The sequence below is a fragment of the Petaurus breviceps genome, unplaced genomic scaffold (assembly GCF_028583685.1).
Source record: "Petaurus breviceps papuanus isolate PSGF00001 unplaced genomic scaffold, PetGlider_PUasm1.0 174, whole genome shotgun sequence".
In the NCBI taxonomy this organism is placed as follows: Eukaryota; Metazoa; Chordata; class Mammalia; order Diprotodontia; family Petauridae; genus Petaurus; species Petaurus breviceps.
Genome location: NW_027185761.1, coordinates 75,105,974 through 75,124,027, shown reverse-complemented (window position 1 = coordinate 75,124,027; position 18,054 = coordinate 75,105,974). Strand labels below are relative to the sequence as shown.

Sequence of the window (18,054 nt, the reverse complement as noted above, 5' to 3'; positions counted from 1 at the left end):
TTTTGTTTTGCATTTATTCAGTTGTACTCTGGCTCTGACCAACACTGAGTGAGTTTTCACTCCTTGAGCATAAACCAAGTTGGGGGAGCCCCACACAGATCCTTGTGAGCACCCCTGCCCCAGGTGGACGAGCATTGTGGAGCATTAGTCTGTGACATCACAAGCCTCTTTTTCCAGGAACGGGCCAGCTGGTTGCCCTGGAGCTCCTCTACGTGTCTGGCGAGGCCAGCTACCCTGAGCCGGGGGAGCTCACAGACCTGACTGCTCAGCACTTCATCCGCTTTGAGTCCCAGAATATCCAGACCACAACCTCAAAACACCTCATTATAAGAAATGTGACGTAAGTGACCCTCGCCTGGCTTGGCTTGGGGGTGTTCCCAGTAGAGCTTCATGGGGCAGCTCAAGGAGTGTTTGATGGGTCTTGCCAGATTGGTTTTCCCAAGAAGTAAGAAGGGTCAGTCTTGGGGAGGAAGGGAGGAACAAAAGGATCTGGAGCTGGAGAAGGAAAGACCGGCCATGCTTTCCGACTCTGATGGGCCGGCTCAGTGGTGTTTGCTGGGGCAGCAGCACGTTTTTGCCAGTGTTTATGGAGATGAACACATAGGATGGGTTAAGAGATGTCTCGTGATGTGAAAGCATGAACTTTGGAAGTCGTGACTGAGAAATCACTCCTCATGTTTTGCCATGCACAGAGTCCCCAGTGGCCTTAAGCAGGATTCTCAGCCCCTGGGTGGTGGGGGTAAGACCTCTAGGAAGGGTTGGGAGCTGTATTTAGAGCAGGCTTAGTGGCCTTGCAGTAGGATCGCCTCACCCACTTTTCCCCCCTTTTCATTGTAAAAATTGGGGATCCAGGACCTACTATCCTTTGGATGAGACCCAGAGAAGGAGACAGTCGGGGGCAGCTGTGTACGCATCCTCCTCACCAGCCCCCCCGCCGTCCCCCAGGGTTCCCGCTCTCAGAGGAGAGGTCAGCAAGCCCTAGGCAAGGACAAAGGTGGCTCTGATCCCTTTCTGGAGGGCTCACAAGGTCTTCTCCGTGCTGTAGGCACGTGGCCCTACCTTTTCACTGGCAGATTATGAAGCCCAATCTACTGCCACTGATGCCGGGAGAGATCTGGACCTCTAAGGACATCAAGTACTACCCAGACCCTGAGACTGCCTTTTACGTCACTCCCAGGAAGGGCAGCCTCCAGCCTCACGCCGACCATGAGTTCATCCTGAGCTTTTCTCCCGAGCAGGTAGAAAGAGGGCTGTGGCCTGGCTACACTTCTGATTGATATTTTGTCTAATGAAATCGAGGGAAGGACCATGTGTGGTCTGAGAGAATGGAAGCAAGGCAGTCGGTGGGAAGAAAGTAAGGCTGGCTAGCCAGGGCTGGGCCTGGTGGGAAAGGGGCTGGCCCCCTTCTCATTACTCTGGTGACTTCTCAAGACCTCAGCAGGCCTTTCATGGTTTGGGTTTCTCTGCTTCTCTCCCTAGGGTGCCATTTTTTCTTTAGAAGGAGACAAGAGGGAAGACAGATATCATTTTAGTGGATTTTGACCATCTGGGGACTTTCTTATTTCTAAATAAGAAATGTTGTCACTCCTAATAGTCTACATTTATATAAAATTTTTTGCTTATAAGACTTTTGCATGCTGATTATTCTGTTAGATTCTCGCAGGAGGCTTATGGGAAAGGCAGCTGAAGTCTTTTTTCCCCAGTTGGGCTTCCTCCATTTCCTCCTGGGTCAAACCGGAGGTCTGGAGGCAATGGGCCCTCAGAGCACTTCTTATCCTTGTTCTGGGATTGGCCCTTATCCCTACCCCAGCTCCCTGAGACTGCAGGGACAGGACAGGGGCTCATCTAGGCACTTTTTGTCTTCTAGCTGAAAGATTACCACAGTGTGATCCAGATTGTGCTGGAGGAGGTCCCAGACCCCATTTGGTAAGCAGAGTGTCCCTCGCCCCAGTGGGAGGCTTCCTTTCTCTTTTCCTTAGCCTGGTAAAGGTCCTAGAAACCAACAACTGCCCATTTTCATTGCTGGGAGGAAGCCTGTTCATGCTCATGACCCTGCCAACTTCCATGAACTGTTGGCCCCAGGAGGGGTGATCTGGGGTCTGCCCAGAGCCGGACTTGGAGGCTGCCTCTGGGGGTAGTTGTGGCCTGACCAAATCTTTGCCCCTCCTGTGCATTTCTGGGGTAACCCAGATGCCCTCTTGTCACAGACAGGGCAGCATGACTTCTGCTTTGGTGAGGCAGGGGGCAACACTAACAACAGAGCGGTCAGGGTGGCCTTTCCATTCCGTGCAGCCATGGCATGGGTTTGAGCAGGGGGAGGCTGTTCTTGTGTGTTTGGGTGACGGTGACTGTAGCCACCCTGCATCCACTGACAGTCCTCACATCACACTCTGCCTGAGGTGTCCTAAGATCAGGATTGCTGCCCCTGCTTTTTTACTTCAGCTGAAGCATAATAGATTCTGCTCCAGCCCCTTACCCTTGCTCTGTGTATCTCTCTCCACTTTAAGCATGTTTCATGTAAACAGTGTATTGCAGGACTCTGGTTTTTGTTCCCTTCTGCTTCCATTTTATGGGAGAATTCATCCCATTCACATTCACAGTTAGGATGACTGTGTGCTTCTCTCCATCCTATTTTTTTCTCCTCTCTCTTTTCACACTTTCCCTCCTTGATGGTGTTTTGTTTCTATCTACTGCCTCCCCTGATCTGCCCTCCCTCCTGACTGTCCCCCCACCTTTACATAATCTCCTCCCCTCCTCCTCCCTGTCCGGTAAGATAGGTTTCTATATTCAACTGATTGTCTATATTATTCCCTCTTTGGATCAGTACTGATGACAGGAAGGTTTAAGTGACGCCCTTCATCCCCCTCCCATCTTCTCCTCCCCACTGTAACAGGTCTTTCTCACCTTTTATGTGGAATAATTTACCCCATTCTAGTCTCTGTTCCCTCCACACCCCAGTGTACGCCTCTTTCTCATTCATTAATTGTTTTTTAATGTCATTTCCTCAAATTGACCTTTTACCTGTATCCTATATTTATGTATATTTCTTCTAGCTGTACTATGAGTGATATAATTTTTAAGAATTACAAGCATTATCATCCCATGTAGGTATATGAACAGTTCAACTCCATTGTTTTATCTTCCCTTTTTAAGCTTTTCTTGAGTCTTGATATTGGAAATCAGGGTTTTTTTTTTTTGTTCAATTATGGTCTTCTCCATATGAAAACTTGAAATCTTTCTATTTCATTGAATGACCGTTTTTTCCCTTGAAGTATTATGTTTAACTTCACCAAGTAAGTGATTCTTGGTTGTAGTCCCAGCTCCTTTGCCTTCTGGAATATCATGTTCCATGACCTTTGATCCTTTAATTTTGTAGCTGCTAAGTCCTGTGTAATCCTAATTGTGACTCCCTGATATTTGAATTGTTTTTTTCTGAACACTTAAAGCATTTTTTCCTTGACCTGATCTGAATTTTGTCTATAATGTTCCTTGGAGTCTTTATTTTGGGATCTCTTTCCTGAGGTGATCAGTGAATTTGTTCAATGCCTACTTGCCCTCTGTTTCCAGGATATTGAGCAGTTTTCCTTGATAATTTGTTGAAAGATTATTTTCAGGTCCTCCTTCTGATCATGGCTTTCAGGTAGTCCAGTTATTCTGACATTTTCTCTGCTGGATCTGTTTTCCAGGCCAGTTGTTTTTCCCATGAGGTATTTTACATTTTCTTCAATTTCTTCATTCTTTTGAATTTGATTGATTTTTGATGTCTCATAGAGTCATTAGCTTCCACTTGCCCAATTCTAACTTTTAAGGAGTTATTTTCCTCAATTAGCTTTTTTACTTTCTTTTCTATTTGGCCAATTGTAATTTTAAAGGAGTTGTTTTCTTCAGTGGATTTTTGTATATCCTTTTCCATTTGTCCAATTCTACTTTTTATCTAGTTGTTTTCTCTTTCCAATCTGTTTTCTGTTTTCCAAGTTCTCTTGCATCACTCTTATTTCTTTTCCCAATTTTTCTTCTATCTCTCTCATATGATTTTTAAGCTCTCTTTAAAACTCTTCCATGAGTTCTTTCTGAGCTTGAGACCCCTTCCTGTTTTTCTTTGGGGTTTTGCCGTAGATGGTTTGACATCGTTGTCCTCTTCTGAGTTTGTGTCTTGATCTTCCCTGTCACCATAATAACTTTCTATGCTCATACATTTTCAAATGAGCTTCTTTCTAATCAGTGGAATGACCTTCATCTCTTAGCTGTAAAACAGTCAAATCTGTCACTCTGCAGGTAAAGAGGGATAAGAGATCTAAGTACTATTTTCATTGTAACTTTCAAGGTTTTTAATTCTTCTTTTTTCTACTTCAAAAAATTTATTAAAAATACTTTAAAGTCCTCTATTTCATTGAATATCCATGTTTTCCCCTGAAGTATTACATTCAGTTTTGCTGGGTAGGTGATTCTTGGTTTTAATCCTAGCTCCTTTGACCTCTGAAATATCATATTCCAAGCCCTTCTATCCCTTAATGTAGAAGCTTCTAGATCTTGTGTTATTCTGATTGTGTTTCCACAATACTCAAATTATTTCTTCCTGATTGCTTGTAATATTTTATCTGTGATGTGGAAACTCTGGAATTTGGCTATAATATTCCTAGCACTTTTCTCTTTGGGATCTTTTTCAAGAGGTGATTGGTGAATTCTTTCAACTTCTATTTTGCCTTCTGGTTCTAGAATATCAGGACAATTGTCCTTGAGAATTTCTTGAAGGATGATTTCTAGGCTCTTTTTTTGATCATGGCTTTCAGGTGGTCCAATAATTTTTAAATTTCTCTCCAGGATCAATTTTCCAGGTTAGTGGTGTTTCCAATGAGATATTTCACATAGCCTTCTATTTTTTCATTTATTTGGATCTGTTTTATGATTTTTTTATGATTTATTATTATGATTTCTCATAAAGTCATTAGCTTCCATTTGCTCCAATCTAATTTTGAAGGAATTATTCTCTTCAGTGAGTTTTTGAAATTCCTTTTCTATCTGGGCAATTTGGCTTTTGGCTTTTTAAGGCATTCTTCTCCTCATTGGCTTTTTGGGCCTCTTTTGCCATTGGAGTTAGTCTATTTTTAAGGTGTTATTTTCTTCAGTCAGGCTATTGACTTGTTTTTCATGATTTTATTGCATCATTCTCATTTCTCTTCCCACTTTTTCCTCCACTTCTCTTACTTGATTTTCACAATCCTTCTTGAGCTCCTCCATGGCCTATAACCAGCTCATATTTTCTTGGAGGCTTTTGATGTAGGAGTTTTGATTTTGTTGTCTTCTTCTGGTTCTATGTTTTGATCCTCTTTTTCCCCCCAAAAAAGGTTCTATGGTCTGATTGTGCTTCCTTTGTTTGCTCATCTTGAGCCAATTACTTGACTTTTGAGCTCTTTGCCAGGGTAGAACTCTGCTTTCAGAGTTGCTGTGTCCCAAATTTCTGGGGGTTTTCACAGTTGTGTCAGAGCTGTTGTCAGAGCTATGAAGAGGGCACCCTCTCTACAGCCACCACAAGCTCTGGCACACTAGTGTTCCTCACCCCAGAACCACCGCCCAAGACAGTGACCCAGATCCAAGCAGGTCAAAGCAAGAGCAATTACCCTCTGAATGGTTGCTTGGTCCCCCTACAATCTGCAGGCCAGGAGCTCCAGAGACAGCCATGGGGCAGCAGCTGCAGCCCCCACACCATCACCACCTCTACTGCCCCGGGGACAGGGACCTGACCATACTCTTCTCCCACCCAGCTCTAACAGGGTTCCCCACTGACCTTTTACTTTATCTTTGGCATTTGTGGGTTGAGAAGTCAGAAAACCACCACAGCTACCAGTGATTCACTCTCCTGAGGTCTGCTTTGGCTGGTCCGGGCCATGAGTCTGGGCCAGTATGGCTCCTGTGGGACTGTGCTTGGCTCTGAGCCTGGGTGTGATAGACCCTGTCAGCCTGCCAGGCTGTCTTCAGTGGGAGATTTGTTTCCCTCTGTCACTTTGTGGGTTCTGTAGCTCTAAAATTTGTTTAGAGTCATTTTTTTACAGGTATAGGAGGTTGTTGTAATGAGAGCTCAAGCAAATTCCTACTTTTACTCTGCCATCTTGGCTCGGCACCCTTCAAACAAATTCTGGAGAAAGTTAAAACTCACTAAAACATTTCAGCATTTAAGAAAAATTCAACCTATAATTTAGAAATTTATAGTAGAGAATTTACAGTTTAAATATAAATTTAATCTTGAAAATAGAGACTCCCTCTTATCTGTGTTTTGTCTGTCTCCCTTACTTGGCCAGAATCAGAGAGAGAGACAGAGATTCTTTTGAAGGGAAAATTTTTTTTTCAGTTAGCCAAGCCCCAAGAAAAAGTTAACAAATGCATAACATGACAAGACAGACCCAAAGAAAGATATTAAATAAAATTAGTGAATACAAAGGAAAATCCCCTATTTAGGTCAAATTCCGGGATATATGTGTGTATGTGTGTATCTGTGTATGTATGTATGTATGCATATGTACGTATGTATGTGTATATATTTGCTTTAATTTTTTGTGTCCCCCTCTTTAAGACTGAGAAGATCCCTGGTTTCCAAGCCTTCCAGAGGTTTCCAATCCCTTTGAAAATGGTTCACTTTCCTGACGAGGACCAGAGCTCCTCTACTGCCAGGAAGAAATATTTCTCCATGGGTTCAGTAATCCACAAAGCCCTCTCACAAAAACTAGGAGCCCCCCTTGAAGAAAAAAAATTTTCCAAGGGTTCAGTATTGCCCCAAGAAGCATTGATACCATAGGAGAAATTCCTGGGTTTTCTATTGTCTCTTATTGCCAACCAGTCACACTTAAACACAGACAGGAAGACAAGCAAACATAGCTGTAGCTTTCCCAACAGTGTAGAAACTTGAGCACCTGACTCAGGAGGATCTGGTCCCTGGTTGTAGAACTTCATGGAAAAAGCCTCAGGTGGCAAGTTCCACCAGTGATGTGGATTGTGATGGTTTTTTTTTTTTTTGCCTTTTGAAGGGGGGGAAGGCAGGGCAATTGGGGTTAAGTGACTTGCCCAAGGTCACATGGCTAGTAAGTGTTAAGTGTCTGAGGCCAGATTTTAACTCAGGTCCTCCTGACTCCAGGGCCGGTGCTCTATTCAGTGTGCCACCTAGCCACCCACTCCCCTTCATCACTTCTTGCAACACATTGCGTTTATATACCACAACTTATTCAGTCAGTCTCCAATTGATGGGCAGCCCCTCGGTTTCTGATTCTTTTAGACCACAAGTGTTTCTATAAATATGTGTAGACATACAGGTCCTTGTCCTCTTTCTTTGATCTCTTTGGCACATAGACCTAGTATTGATATCTGTGGGTCAAAAGGTTCAATGACTTTTTGATGGGTGTCATCGAGCTAGTTTACAGCCCACCAGCCTTGTTTCCTGGTTCAATATATACTCCTGCTTGGGTCCTCCTGTTCACCCCTCCTGTTCAAGCCTCAGAGCCCCCACACTTACAGAGGGAGCAAGGGGCCACCTCTCTGGGAGAGCCTTGGTTCTGAGAATTATACCTGGCCAGTTCCCTTGTTCTTTCAGTTGCGTTGTGTCTTGTTTCCCTGGTTCTGCATGCTTCGCTTTGCTAGTCTTCCCAAACTTCTCAGAAGTCCTCATAGGCTTTGCTTCTCATGGTGTGGGGCTGTTCCATTAGGTTCTTCTGCCGTGATCTGAGGCTCTTTTCCCAGTCTATGGGAACTTCTTTTGTTTCCAGTTCTTTGCTGCCTCATAAAGAGCTTCTCTGGCTGTCTTGGAGTCTGTGGGAGCTTCTGTATGTGCTACGCACTTAGTGGTGGGGCCCAGAGAGAAGCTTCTGACACTGAAGAAAAGCTCAGGGAAAGTGTTAAGGTGGAAGCAGTGTCCAGACTGAGCATCTGAGAAAAAGGCCACTGTGGGTGAGATGGTTCAGACTCTCTGTTTTGGCACAGTCTAGAGAACGAGAATGTGCATGAATTACCTTGTGCCATGGATGACATCATTGCCCTGGAAATCGAGGTGAAAGGTTCTGTCGAACCCTTCCAGATTCTCCTGGAACCGTATGCCATTATCATCCCAGGAGAAAACTACATCGGAGTGAATGTGAAGACGCACTTCAAGGTGGGACCTTCTCAGTCATGGAGTGGATGGGGTGGGGCCTCCTCCACCAGCTCCTTCTGAGGGCCTCCCTTTACCCCAAAACCACCCAGGTCTCGGGTCCACTGTGTGCCTGACATGGCCCTAGGGAATCAGACCCCAGCTCTCGTGGCCCTCCCAGAGTCAGCCTCAGAGGACATGGGAGCATCAGCTCTCAGCTGCTGCCCTTTGGATCTTTGGGTTCACACTGGAGCTGAGCTGGGGGCCATCCTGAGAGAGTCTGTCCCAAGCCCAAGGACCCTTGTGGAAGATAGTCACAGGAGATTCTGAAAACTTGGGATTGGGCACACATGGTTCCTTGGGGGCTGGGACTTTCCCAAGCCAAACTGAGGGTTTCCTTGTCTCTTAGATGTGGAACAACAGCAAATCTGCCATTCAGTACACGTGGGGGAAAATCAGTGACTGCCACATCGTCGAAGTGGAACCCTACACTGGGGTCATAGGTAATGTGGTTTTGTGGCAGCAGGCGAGTCGTTGTACCCACATGTGCATAAGAGGCCCTGAGTGCTGGACTGGAGAGGGAACCACAGAGGAAAGGCCCCCAGCCCTTGAGGAGCTGAGGTTCTCCTGGGGGACACACCGGTGCATAGATAAGGAAGTGCGTGGGAATTTGAAGAGAGGAAGAACGTTTTTCATCAGGAAGCATGTACTAAACCTGTAGGATGTCTCGGGCAGGCACCGTGCTGGATGCTGGGGATAGGAATACAGGCGTGGGAGGGTCCTTGACTTTGAGGATAATCCTACAGACAGAAACCAATACTGATTATACACAGTAACAGTAGGATCAAGGGTAGGGTCTGAGGCTTGAGTAGAGAGGCCCTTGGAAGGAAACGTCTCTTGAGCTGAGCCTTAAAGGAAGCCGGGAGTTCTAGAGACGAGGTGTGGAAAGAAAACGTTCTAGGTCTAGGGCACAAAGGCACCGAAGGGAGAGAGAGAATGTCAAGTATGGGGAAGAACAGCTAGGTCGGCTTGGCTCAAGCATTTATGAAGCACCTACTGTGTTCTAGGCACAGCGCTAAGCCCTGGGGATACAGAGAAAAAGGCAAAAGACAGCCCCTGCCCCCGAGGGATTCCCAGTCTAAGAGGAGAAGAAGATGCCCCCTAAAGCGCACCCGAAGGTGGATGAGGGGGTCCGAGGAAGGCCTGGTGGGAGGATGTGGGAGGAGCTCTCCAGTCAGGGAGAGGAGCGGAGACTTCCAATCAGGAGACTCTTCTAAGCCAAGGCCAGTAAAGAGGAGACAGGTAGCAGAGATGTTCTAGAAGCAGAGTCACAGGACTGGACGCCCAGAGGGCCAGCCTGGCACAGCAGGAGGGAGAAGCACCAGAAATGGGGCCTCGAGGGTGGCTAGGTGGCACAGTGAGTAAAGCACCGGCCCCGGAGTCAGGAAGACCTGAGTTTGGTTCCAGCCTCAGACACTTCACACATGCACGCACACACACAAACTAGCCGTGTAACCTTGGGCAAGTTACTTAACCCCAATTGCCCTCCAAAAGGCAAAAGAAAAGAAATGGGGCCTCTGCCTGTCAGCTGGGGCATTGTCCACTCGTTGGAATAGGGCTGTGAGACAAGAAAAAGGGGAGGGCTGAGCAGGGAGCCTGGGGGACCTAGGCTCTGAGAGGAGTGCTCAGAGAAGGGGGAGAACCAAGAGGTGCTGGGGGCAGGGGCTTTCACAAGGAAAGGAGGCCAGTGTTAAGCCGGTGGAGAAGACTATGGATGGAAGCCTGATAGTAAGGCAGTGGAGAGAGGGATAAGGCAGAGGAAGAAGCTTGGCTCTGAAAATGAGAAGAGGGAGAAAGAGTGAGTGAAAAGGGGCAGGGGCACAGGGAAAGAGTGGGGGAGAGGAGAAAGACAAGAAGAGGCAGAGAGTGGGCTTTGTGGGGGGGAGGATGAGGGGGACCTCACTATAATAAGGGGAGAAATTAGATGCTCAAGGAATATAAGAGGGAAATGGGATCCGAGGCACAAGCAGAAGGTGGGTGCTCGGCATGGCCCCATATGGTGGGTGTCAGTGGGGCCAGAGGCAAAGCCCTCCTCGAGGTGGGGCTCACTGTCGCCTCCAGCTAATGCACGTGACTCTTGGGGCCTGCCTCTGATGCCCTGAATTGGAACACTCTGGAATGTGTGACCTGGCCTTCTTTTCTTTTCCTAGAACCTAATGAAAAGGGTGAATTTGAACTGAATTTCACTGGAGGTGCTCCTGGAGTGACGAGCCAGGAGCTGCTGTGTAAAATTGACCGCTCTCCTGTACCTGTGGTGCTGCACATCGAGGCTGCCTTCAAGGTAAGGATGTGCACAAGCCCCGGCCAGGGGAGGAAGCCTGTTTCTGCTTCCATGGAAGACCCTTGGCCTTTTAGAGCTGCTCTACAAAGGGGGCAACAGGGATGGACGGAAGGACAAAAAAGCATTTATTGACTTCTTGCTGTGTGCCAAGCCTTGCTCCCAAGGGGCTCACATTCTATTTAAGGGACACAATGTCTGTAATGAAGTTGAGCTGCATGGTCTGCATGCCCGTGCGAAAGCCCAGAAGCCCTAACGGTGCAGCAGAGAGCAAGCCAGAGTTGGCCAATGCCAGGTAGCGACAGGGCAGGTGCTCGTGCTCCATCTTGCTGGGAGGGCTGCAGTTGGTCATTCCCATCTTATCCCTGTGCCATTGACCCTCGGTGGGGTCAGGATCAGGGTAAAGGGAACCCCCAGCAGGCAGCAAACACTATTGAGAATTTGCAAAAAGAGTGGCAGGAAGGACATGGGAAGGGTCTTTTTTTGGTGCCTTAGGGACCAACACTTAACATCGATGTCTCAGCCCTGCACTTTGGTCTGGTTCGATTGGGGAAGAAAGCGATCGGCTTTATAAACATTCAGAACACGAGCCAGCTTCCAGCACATTGGAAGATGCAAGAGAGCCCAGCGTGCCTCGAGGAAAGGAAGGAAAGAGTGAGCTCCCCGTGGCTCCACGCCCTCTGCAGCCTGGGCCTCCAAGCCTGCTGCTCTCCATGGCATTCTCCTCCCCTAGAAGAGATGCCAGGGCTCCACCCTAGACTGAGCTCCCCTGGCTAAAAAAATATGGACTCAAGACCCCCTTGGCACCTCATACTCCGCCTCTCCAAATGAGCTTTCCTCCCCTTCCTCAAACCAGGCTTTCTCCCTCATTCTCGGGTTTCTATCGATGCCCCCACTGTTCTTATAGTCACTGGGCCCCAAGCCTCAAAGTCACTTGTGTCACTGAAGCCTGGAGTGCCACACCCAGATCCTTCAACTAGCCCTCAGATGCCATGGCCTCCAGGTGCCTCCCCGGCCTGGCAGCCTATCTGGGTGGTCCTACAGCTATGGGACCCAGACCTGAGCATTACCCTCCAGGGAAGGCTGAAGAGGGCCCGACCACTGCCCTGCTCCTAGAGCTGCTGCCTCCACCTGATCTGTCTCTCCAGGGAGCCTGAGGCCCTTCACCATCCAGCCCCCACCCCGGGACACCTCTGTGTCCTCCCCCAGGAGCCTAAGGGTCTCCTCCTCTCCTCCAGCCCTGATCTGTCTCCTCCCTTCTCCCCCTCCTCCTCCTCGAGTCCTCTTAAGGCAGACTGAGGCCAACAGCAGCACATCTCCTAGACCAGATGCAAATGTCATTGGGAAACATTTAGCGAAATAAACACAAATGCCATGAGGCCAGTGTTCATTTGCAGTTCCCCTGCAGATGTGCTGCTGGCCCATTCCCATCTGGCCCTGACGCTGCACCCATTCAGCCCTCTAGCCATCAGCCTGGAAAGTGCCTTCTGAGCCATCCCTCTGTGTTCTTCCTCCCCAGCTCTCTCCCTTCTTCATTGAGCCCCACCGGGGCCACATTCCTCCTCTGGGGCAGCTCCGAGTGACCGTTACCTTTGAAGCTAAATGCTGCCAAAGCCTCCAGACAGTCCTAGAGATGCAGGTGGAAAATGGAGAACCCAGGTAGGGCCTCGAGCCACCAATGCAGGAGCCCTGCTACACCTCACTCCATCAGTCATCCATCAGGACACATGTATTAAGCACCTACTGTGTGCCAGGCCCTGTGCCAAGTGCTGGGGGGGACAAAAAGAGGCAAGAGACAGTCCCTGCCATCTGGAGACTCCCAGTCTAATGGGGGGGGAACACAACTCAGAAACAACGCTGTACAAAGCATCTGTCTGTCCATCCGTCTGTCTGTGTGGTGCTACCCTGGCACCAACAAGGCTTTTTTTCAAGCTGTTCTTTCCTGGGAACAGGCTCTCTTTCAAAGATGCCAAGAGGCCATGGGTTCTTTCATACAGCTCCCGAGCTTGGGCTCTGTTGTTTCTGAGAACAGTGAGTGGGATACCGTTTAAACTGAAGGTGTGCACAAGGGGATTTGAACATTCCTAAAAAAGGTGCCACAACCTACCTAACACATCCATGGTTGGGACCAGAGCCCATCCATTGGTGCATTTGGCTGACGTTTGCCAAGTCCCTTCTGTGTAGGAAAACCTGGCCGAGGTGTTGGAGGGGGGGGAGAAAATGAAATGTGTCTCTGCTCATAGCCTTCTCTGCCTGGACTCCATGTCCCTAGGGCCCCCCAGTGCCATCCCAACTGGCCCTCTCCCTCCCCCTCAGTAGGGGACTTCACCTGGACCCGTGCCGAGACAAAGCAGGGCACAGACTGGCTCCTCCTCCCTGGCCCACCCTTCATAGTAACCCAGCTCCCTCAGATTTGGTTCCCATCTCCTTCCCGATTCTAACTCTTCACTTGTGCCCTCGAACCCATGCTCACCTCTTCAGTGATCCCCCTCCCCCTCATTTTCAGCCGTCTTATCTACCAGCTCTGTCCCTGCTGCCTTTAAATCTGCCTGACTTTTATTCTTTAAAAAAAATTTTACTGAGCCTCCCCCACCTGAAGTTATCAATCTGTAGTTCTCCCCCCTTTTACACCAAACTCCTAGGAAAAAGTTGTCTATAGACATGTATGACCTAGATCCACTTGCTTGCCTTCTCCCTGAGAGGGGTGGGGAGGGAGGGAGAGAATTTGGAACTCAGAGTTTTAATAACAAATGTTTAAAATTGTTTTATACGTGCTTGTGGATAAATAAAACACTAAATTTAAAAAAAGACAAAGGTTGTCTACACTGGCCACCTCTCCTCCTCAGCTGCCCCTTGCTGCCATCTGACTCCCATCTCCACCACTCAAGGCAGACGGCTTGCTAAATTCTTCTTTCATTTCCTGGGCGACTTCATCAGCTCCCCAGACAATCTCTTGATTAAGTTCTTTTTGTATTCTCAACTTCACAAGCACCAACCAACACTGGCATTTTCGCATGTAGGGTAGAACAGAAAGAGAAGCTTGTAAGTAATAACCACTCAGCAGGTGACTTTCAAAGCTGCCCCACTGGTGTGCGCTCTTTTCTGAGCACTTAAAAATGCTTCATGGTCCCCCTCTTTTCTCTCTGTCCTTTCTTTTTTGGTGTCAGCCAATCCCTAGCCCACCTCTCTCCCTTCCAACTCCTGTCCCCCATTGGAAGAAAGACAAGAAAGAAAAAAAACTTATGAAACAAACAGACATAGTCAAGAAAAAGACATTCCTTCATTCGCCTTCTCCAAAAGTGTGTGCCTCACTCTAATCTTGAGGCTGCCCGCTCTCTGGAGCCAGGCAGCGTGCCTCCTCACAGGCCCACTGAGTGCTCTTACATCTTCAAAGCTGAGTTTCTTTATGATATTGTAGTCACTGTACAGACCATTCTCCCAGTTCCCTGTGCTTCATTCTGCATCAGGTGATGGAAGTCTTCTTAGGTAAAGTGAAGCCATCCTCTGCAGCATCTCTTACAACTGAACAAATTGATAGGCACCTTCTTACCACTCCTTCTTTGCCACTACAAGAACAGCTGTGAGTATTTTTGTGGAGAGGGGTCCTTTTCCTCTTTCTTTGATCACCTGGAGAATATGGCAGTGGTATTGCTGGGTGACAATGTGCAGCGCTTAGTGACTTGGAGAGCCATTCAGAGTTTCACCGCGAGTGCCTTAGTGCAGCCCCTCCAACATTTGGAACTTTCCTCTTCTGTCACCTTTTCTAATCATGTCGACATGAGATATAAGCTCAGAGCTATTTTAATTTACATTTCTCCAATTATTAGTGATTTGGAGCATATTTGCATATGATTGTTGATAGCTGAGATTTCTTCCTTTGAAAACTTCTATCTGTATCCTTTGACCATGTATCAGCTAGGGAATGGTTCTTATTCTTATCAATTTAAGCCAGTTATACATCTTAGAAATGAGACCTTTATCAAAGAAACTTGCTTCAAATATTTCCCCAGTTAACTATTTCCTTTCTAATTTTCTTTTCTTATACCTTTTCTTATCTTTTAGTTTACATCATTCATTTCCACAAGATTTTAAGTTATAAATTTTCTCTCCATTTTTCCCCTACCCACCACCCCAAAACAGTGATCCCACTGAATATTCCCTCCCCCAATCTGCTTTCTCCCATATATTCCCCCATCTCCCCTCTGACTTTCCAGTAGGGCACAGTGGATCTCTATGCCCCAGTGCCTGTATATCTTATTTCCCAATTACATGTAAAATAATAATTATATATATACATATATATATTTTTTTTAATTTGATTTTAAACCTTTGAATTCCAGATTCTTTCCCTACCTCCCTCGTCACCCACCCTCACTGGGAAGACAAGCAATTCAATATAGGTGGTACATTTGTAGCTATGCAAAACATTTCCATAGTAGATATATTGTGAAAGATTGACTATATTTCCCTCCATCCTATCCCACCCCCGACTTGTTCTATTCTCTACTTTTATCCTGTTCCTTTTCAAAAGTGGGTGCTTCCAACTTCCCTCTCCCCAGCCTGCCCTCCCTTCCATCATCCCCCCTCTCATCCCTTCCCCCCTACTCTCCTGTAGGGTGAGATACCCTATTTACTGTGTGTGTCATTCCCTCCCTAAGCCAAATTCAATGAGAGTAAGGTTGACACATTCCCTTTTGCCTTGCTGTTCTTCCCCTCCATTGTAACAATTTTCCCTTACCTCTTCTATATGAGATAGTTTAGCCCATTCTGTCTCTCCCCATCTCCTCTCATTATATTCCTCTCTTACCTCTTAATTTCACCTTTTAAGTATCATCCCTTCCTATTCAACTGGTCCTGTGCCCTCTATCTATGTATACCTGTACACATATATACACACTCACATATGTATGCATATACCCATAAACTCTCCTATATAGACATATATATGTATATACACATTTCTATTCCCTTCAACTATTCTCATACTGAGAAAAGCTTCATAAGTTACAATTATCATTTTTCCATGTACGAATGTTAATATTTCAACTTTGATAAGTTCTTTATGATTTCTTTTTCCTGTTTACCCTCTCATGCTTCTCTTGCTTCTTATATCTGAATGTCAAATTTTCTATTCAACTCTGGTTTTTTCATCAAGAATGCTTAATTCCATTTAATGACCATATTTTCCCCTGAAACATGATACTCAGTTTTGCTGGATAGGTGATTCTTGGTTTTAATCCCAGCTCCTTTGACCTCCAGAATATGATATTCCAAGCCCTTTGATTCCTCAGTGTAGAAGCTGCCACATCCTGTGTTATCCTGATTGTGTTTCCACAATATTTAATTGTTTCTTCCTGGCTGCTTATAATATTGTGTCCTTGATCTGGGAACTCTGGAACCTGGCTATAATATTCCTAGTTTTCTTTTTGGGATCTTTTTCAGGATGTGATGGGTGGATTCTTTCAACCTCTATTTTGTCCTCTGGTTCTAAAACATCAGGGCAATTTTCCTGGAGAATTTCTTGAAGCATGATTTCTAGGTTCTTCCCCTGATCATGGCTTTCAGGTAGTCCAATAATTTTTAAATGATCTCTCCTGGATCTATTTTCCAGGTCAGTGGTTTTTCCAATGAGATATTTCACATTGCCTTCTATTTTTTCATGTGTTTGGATCTGTTTTATGGTATCTTGATTTCTCATAAAGTCACTAGCTTCCATTTTCTCTGATCTAATTCTGAAGGAATGATTCTCTTCAGCAAGCTTTTGAGATTCTTTTTCCATCAGGCAAATTTGGCTTTTTAAGGCATTCTTCTCCTCATTGGCTTTTTGAGCCTCTTTTGCCATTTGAGTTAGTCATATTTTAAGGTGTTATTTTCTTCAGTCAGGTTGTTGGCTCTCCTTTCATAATTTTCTTGCATCATTCTCATTTCTCTTCCCAATTTTTCCTCTACTTCTCTTATTTGGTTTTCAAAATCCTTCTTAAGCTTCTCTATGGCCTGTAAGCAGCTTATTCTTTTGATGGAAGCTTCTGGTACAGGAGTTCTGTCTTCCTCCTGTTCCATGCCCGATCCTTTTTGTTCCCAAAAAAGGAATCCAAAGTTGGGCCACTATGCTTGCCTTGCTTCCCTCGCTTGCTCATGTTGCTACTCAATTACTTGACTTTTGAGCTTTTTGCCAAAGTAGAACTCTGCTACCAGAGGGGGGAGCTTTGTCCCAAATTTCTGGGGTTTTCTCAGCTTCTGGATCTATTAGTTGGCTGCCCTCTCAGAAGCCTCCACACGCTCTGGCACACTGGTCATACACCCCAGGACCTCCACCCCAGACAGTGATTCAGATCCAAGCAGGTTAAAGCAAGAGTGATTAGCCTTCAGACTGGTTGCTTGGTCCTCCTACAATCTGCAGGCCCAAAGCTTTGAAGCAGCCACGTGGCAGTGGCTGCACAGCCGCAGTGCCTCAGCAGCTTCTCACCCAGGGGGCAAAAGCCAGGCCACACTCCCAAACTCCCAGGTCCCAAAGTCCACACTGCACTGACCTCTCACTTTGTCCTTAGCATCTATGGGTTGATAATTCTGGAAACTGCCACAGCTGCTGGTGATCTGAAGTCCCTCCAGTCGGTGGCAGGTTGTGGCTGCCCTGTGGCTAAAACCTTGGGCTTGCACAGGGCTTGGCTCAGCTCCCAGAGCACTGAGCTGGCCCCTTCCTGCCAGCCCGCTGGACTTTCTTCATCGGAAGGTTAGCGTCTCTATGTCATTTTGTGGGTTCTGTAGCTCCAAAGTTTGTTTAGAGTCATTTTTTTACATTAATTGGAGGAGGTGGAAGCAGGAGCCCACGGAAGTCCTGTTTCTACTCTGCCATCTTGACCTCCTTTCTAATTTCAGCTGCATTGATTTTGTTTGTGCAAAAACTTTGAAATGTTATACAATTGAACTTGTTCTTCTTTCCCCTGAGATCCTCTCTATCCCCCGTATAGTTGGGAAGTATCCACTGATTAAAAGGACATTATTTGTCATTCCTCTAGTTTGGTTAAGAGGTAACTGCTTATATCTAAGTCATGGATCCATTTGAAGCTTCTCTTGATATGTGTTGGGAGATGTTGATGTAAACCAGGTTTCTGCCAGATGCTTTCTATTTTTCCCGGAGATCTTTGGGTTTATCAGACACTCTAGTGCTGTGCTGTAGGCCGAGCTCCACATCTCTTCCTCTGATTTACTTCAGTGATCTCTTCATTGTTAAACCCAATGAATGATCCTTTCCCCTCCTCATTCCTCTTGGTCTCTCTGCAGCCTTTTCCCCTGCTGACCACATCTTTCCTTGGGATCCTTTCTCCTCCCTGGGTTTTGCTCTGGTCAGGTTCTCTTTCTTCCTGACTGTAGGTGTCCCCAGGGTTCTCTCCTGAGCCTCTCCTCCCTATAAAGTATGTGATCATTCTCACTCCTCCTTCTCTCTCCAACTCTCTGTCTCTCCCCATCTTCTCTCCTCCTCCTTCTCTCCTTTTCTCTGTGTCTCTCACCCTCATCCTTTTCCTCTCCCCCCTTCTCTATCTCTTACCCACCTTCCTTTCCCCTATTTCTCTCCATCCTTCCTGCCTCTGTCTCTGTCTCTGTCTCT

General features: G+C 46.6%; 1 protein-coding gene across 1 annotated transcript in view; it reads left to right on the top strand.

The window, feature by feature from the left end:
* Positions 1–18,054, top strand: part of DLEC1 (DLEC1 cilia and flagella associated protein) — a 92,196-nt gene that overhangs the window by 32,010 nt on the left and 42,132 nt on the right. The window contains exons 17-24 of the mRNA XM_069084586.1: positions 178–340; positions 1,046–1,238; positions 1,868–1,926; positions 7,966–8,134; positions 8,520–8,613; positions 10,321–10,451; positions 10,944–11,102; positions 11,968–12,107. Coding sequence (XP_068940687.1) covers positions 178–340; positions 1,046–1,238; positions 1,868–1,926; positions 7,966–8,134; positions 8,520–8,613; positions 10,321–10,451; positions 10,944–11,102; positions 11,968–12,107 — 1,108 coding nt within the window. The remainder of the gene's footprint in view (positions 1–177; positions 341–1,045; positions 1,239–1,867; positions 1,927–7,965; positions 8,135–8,519; positions 8,614–10,320; positions 10,452–10,943; positions 11,103–11,967; positions 12,108–18,054) is intronic.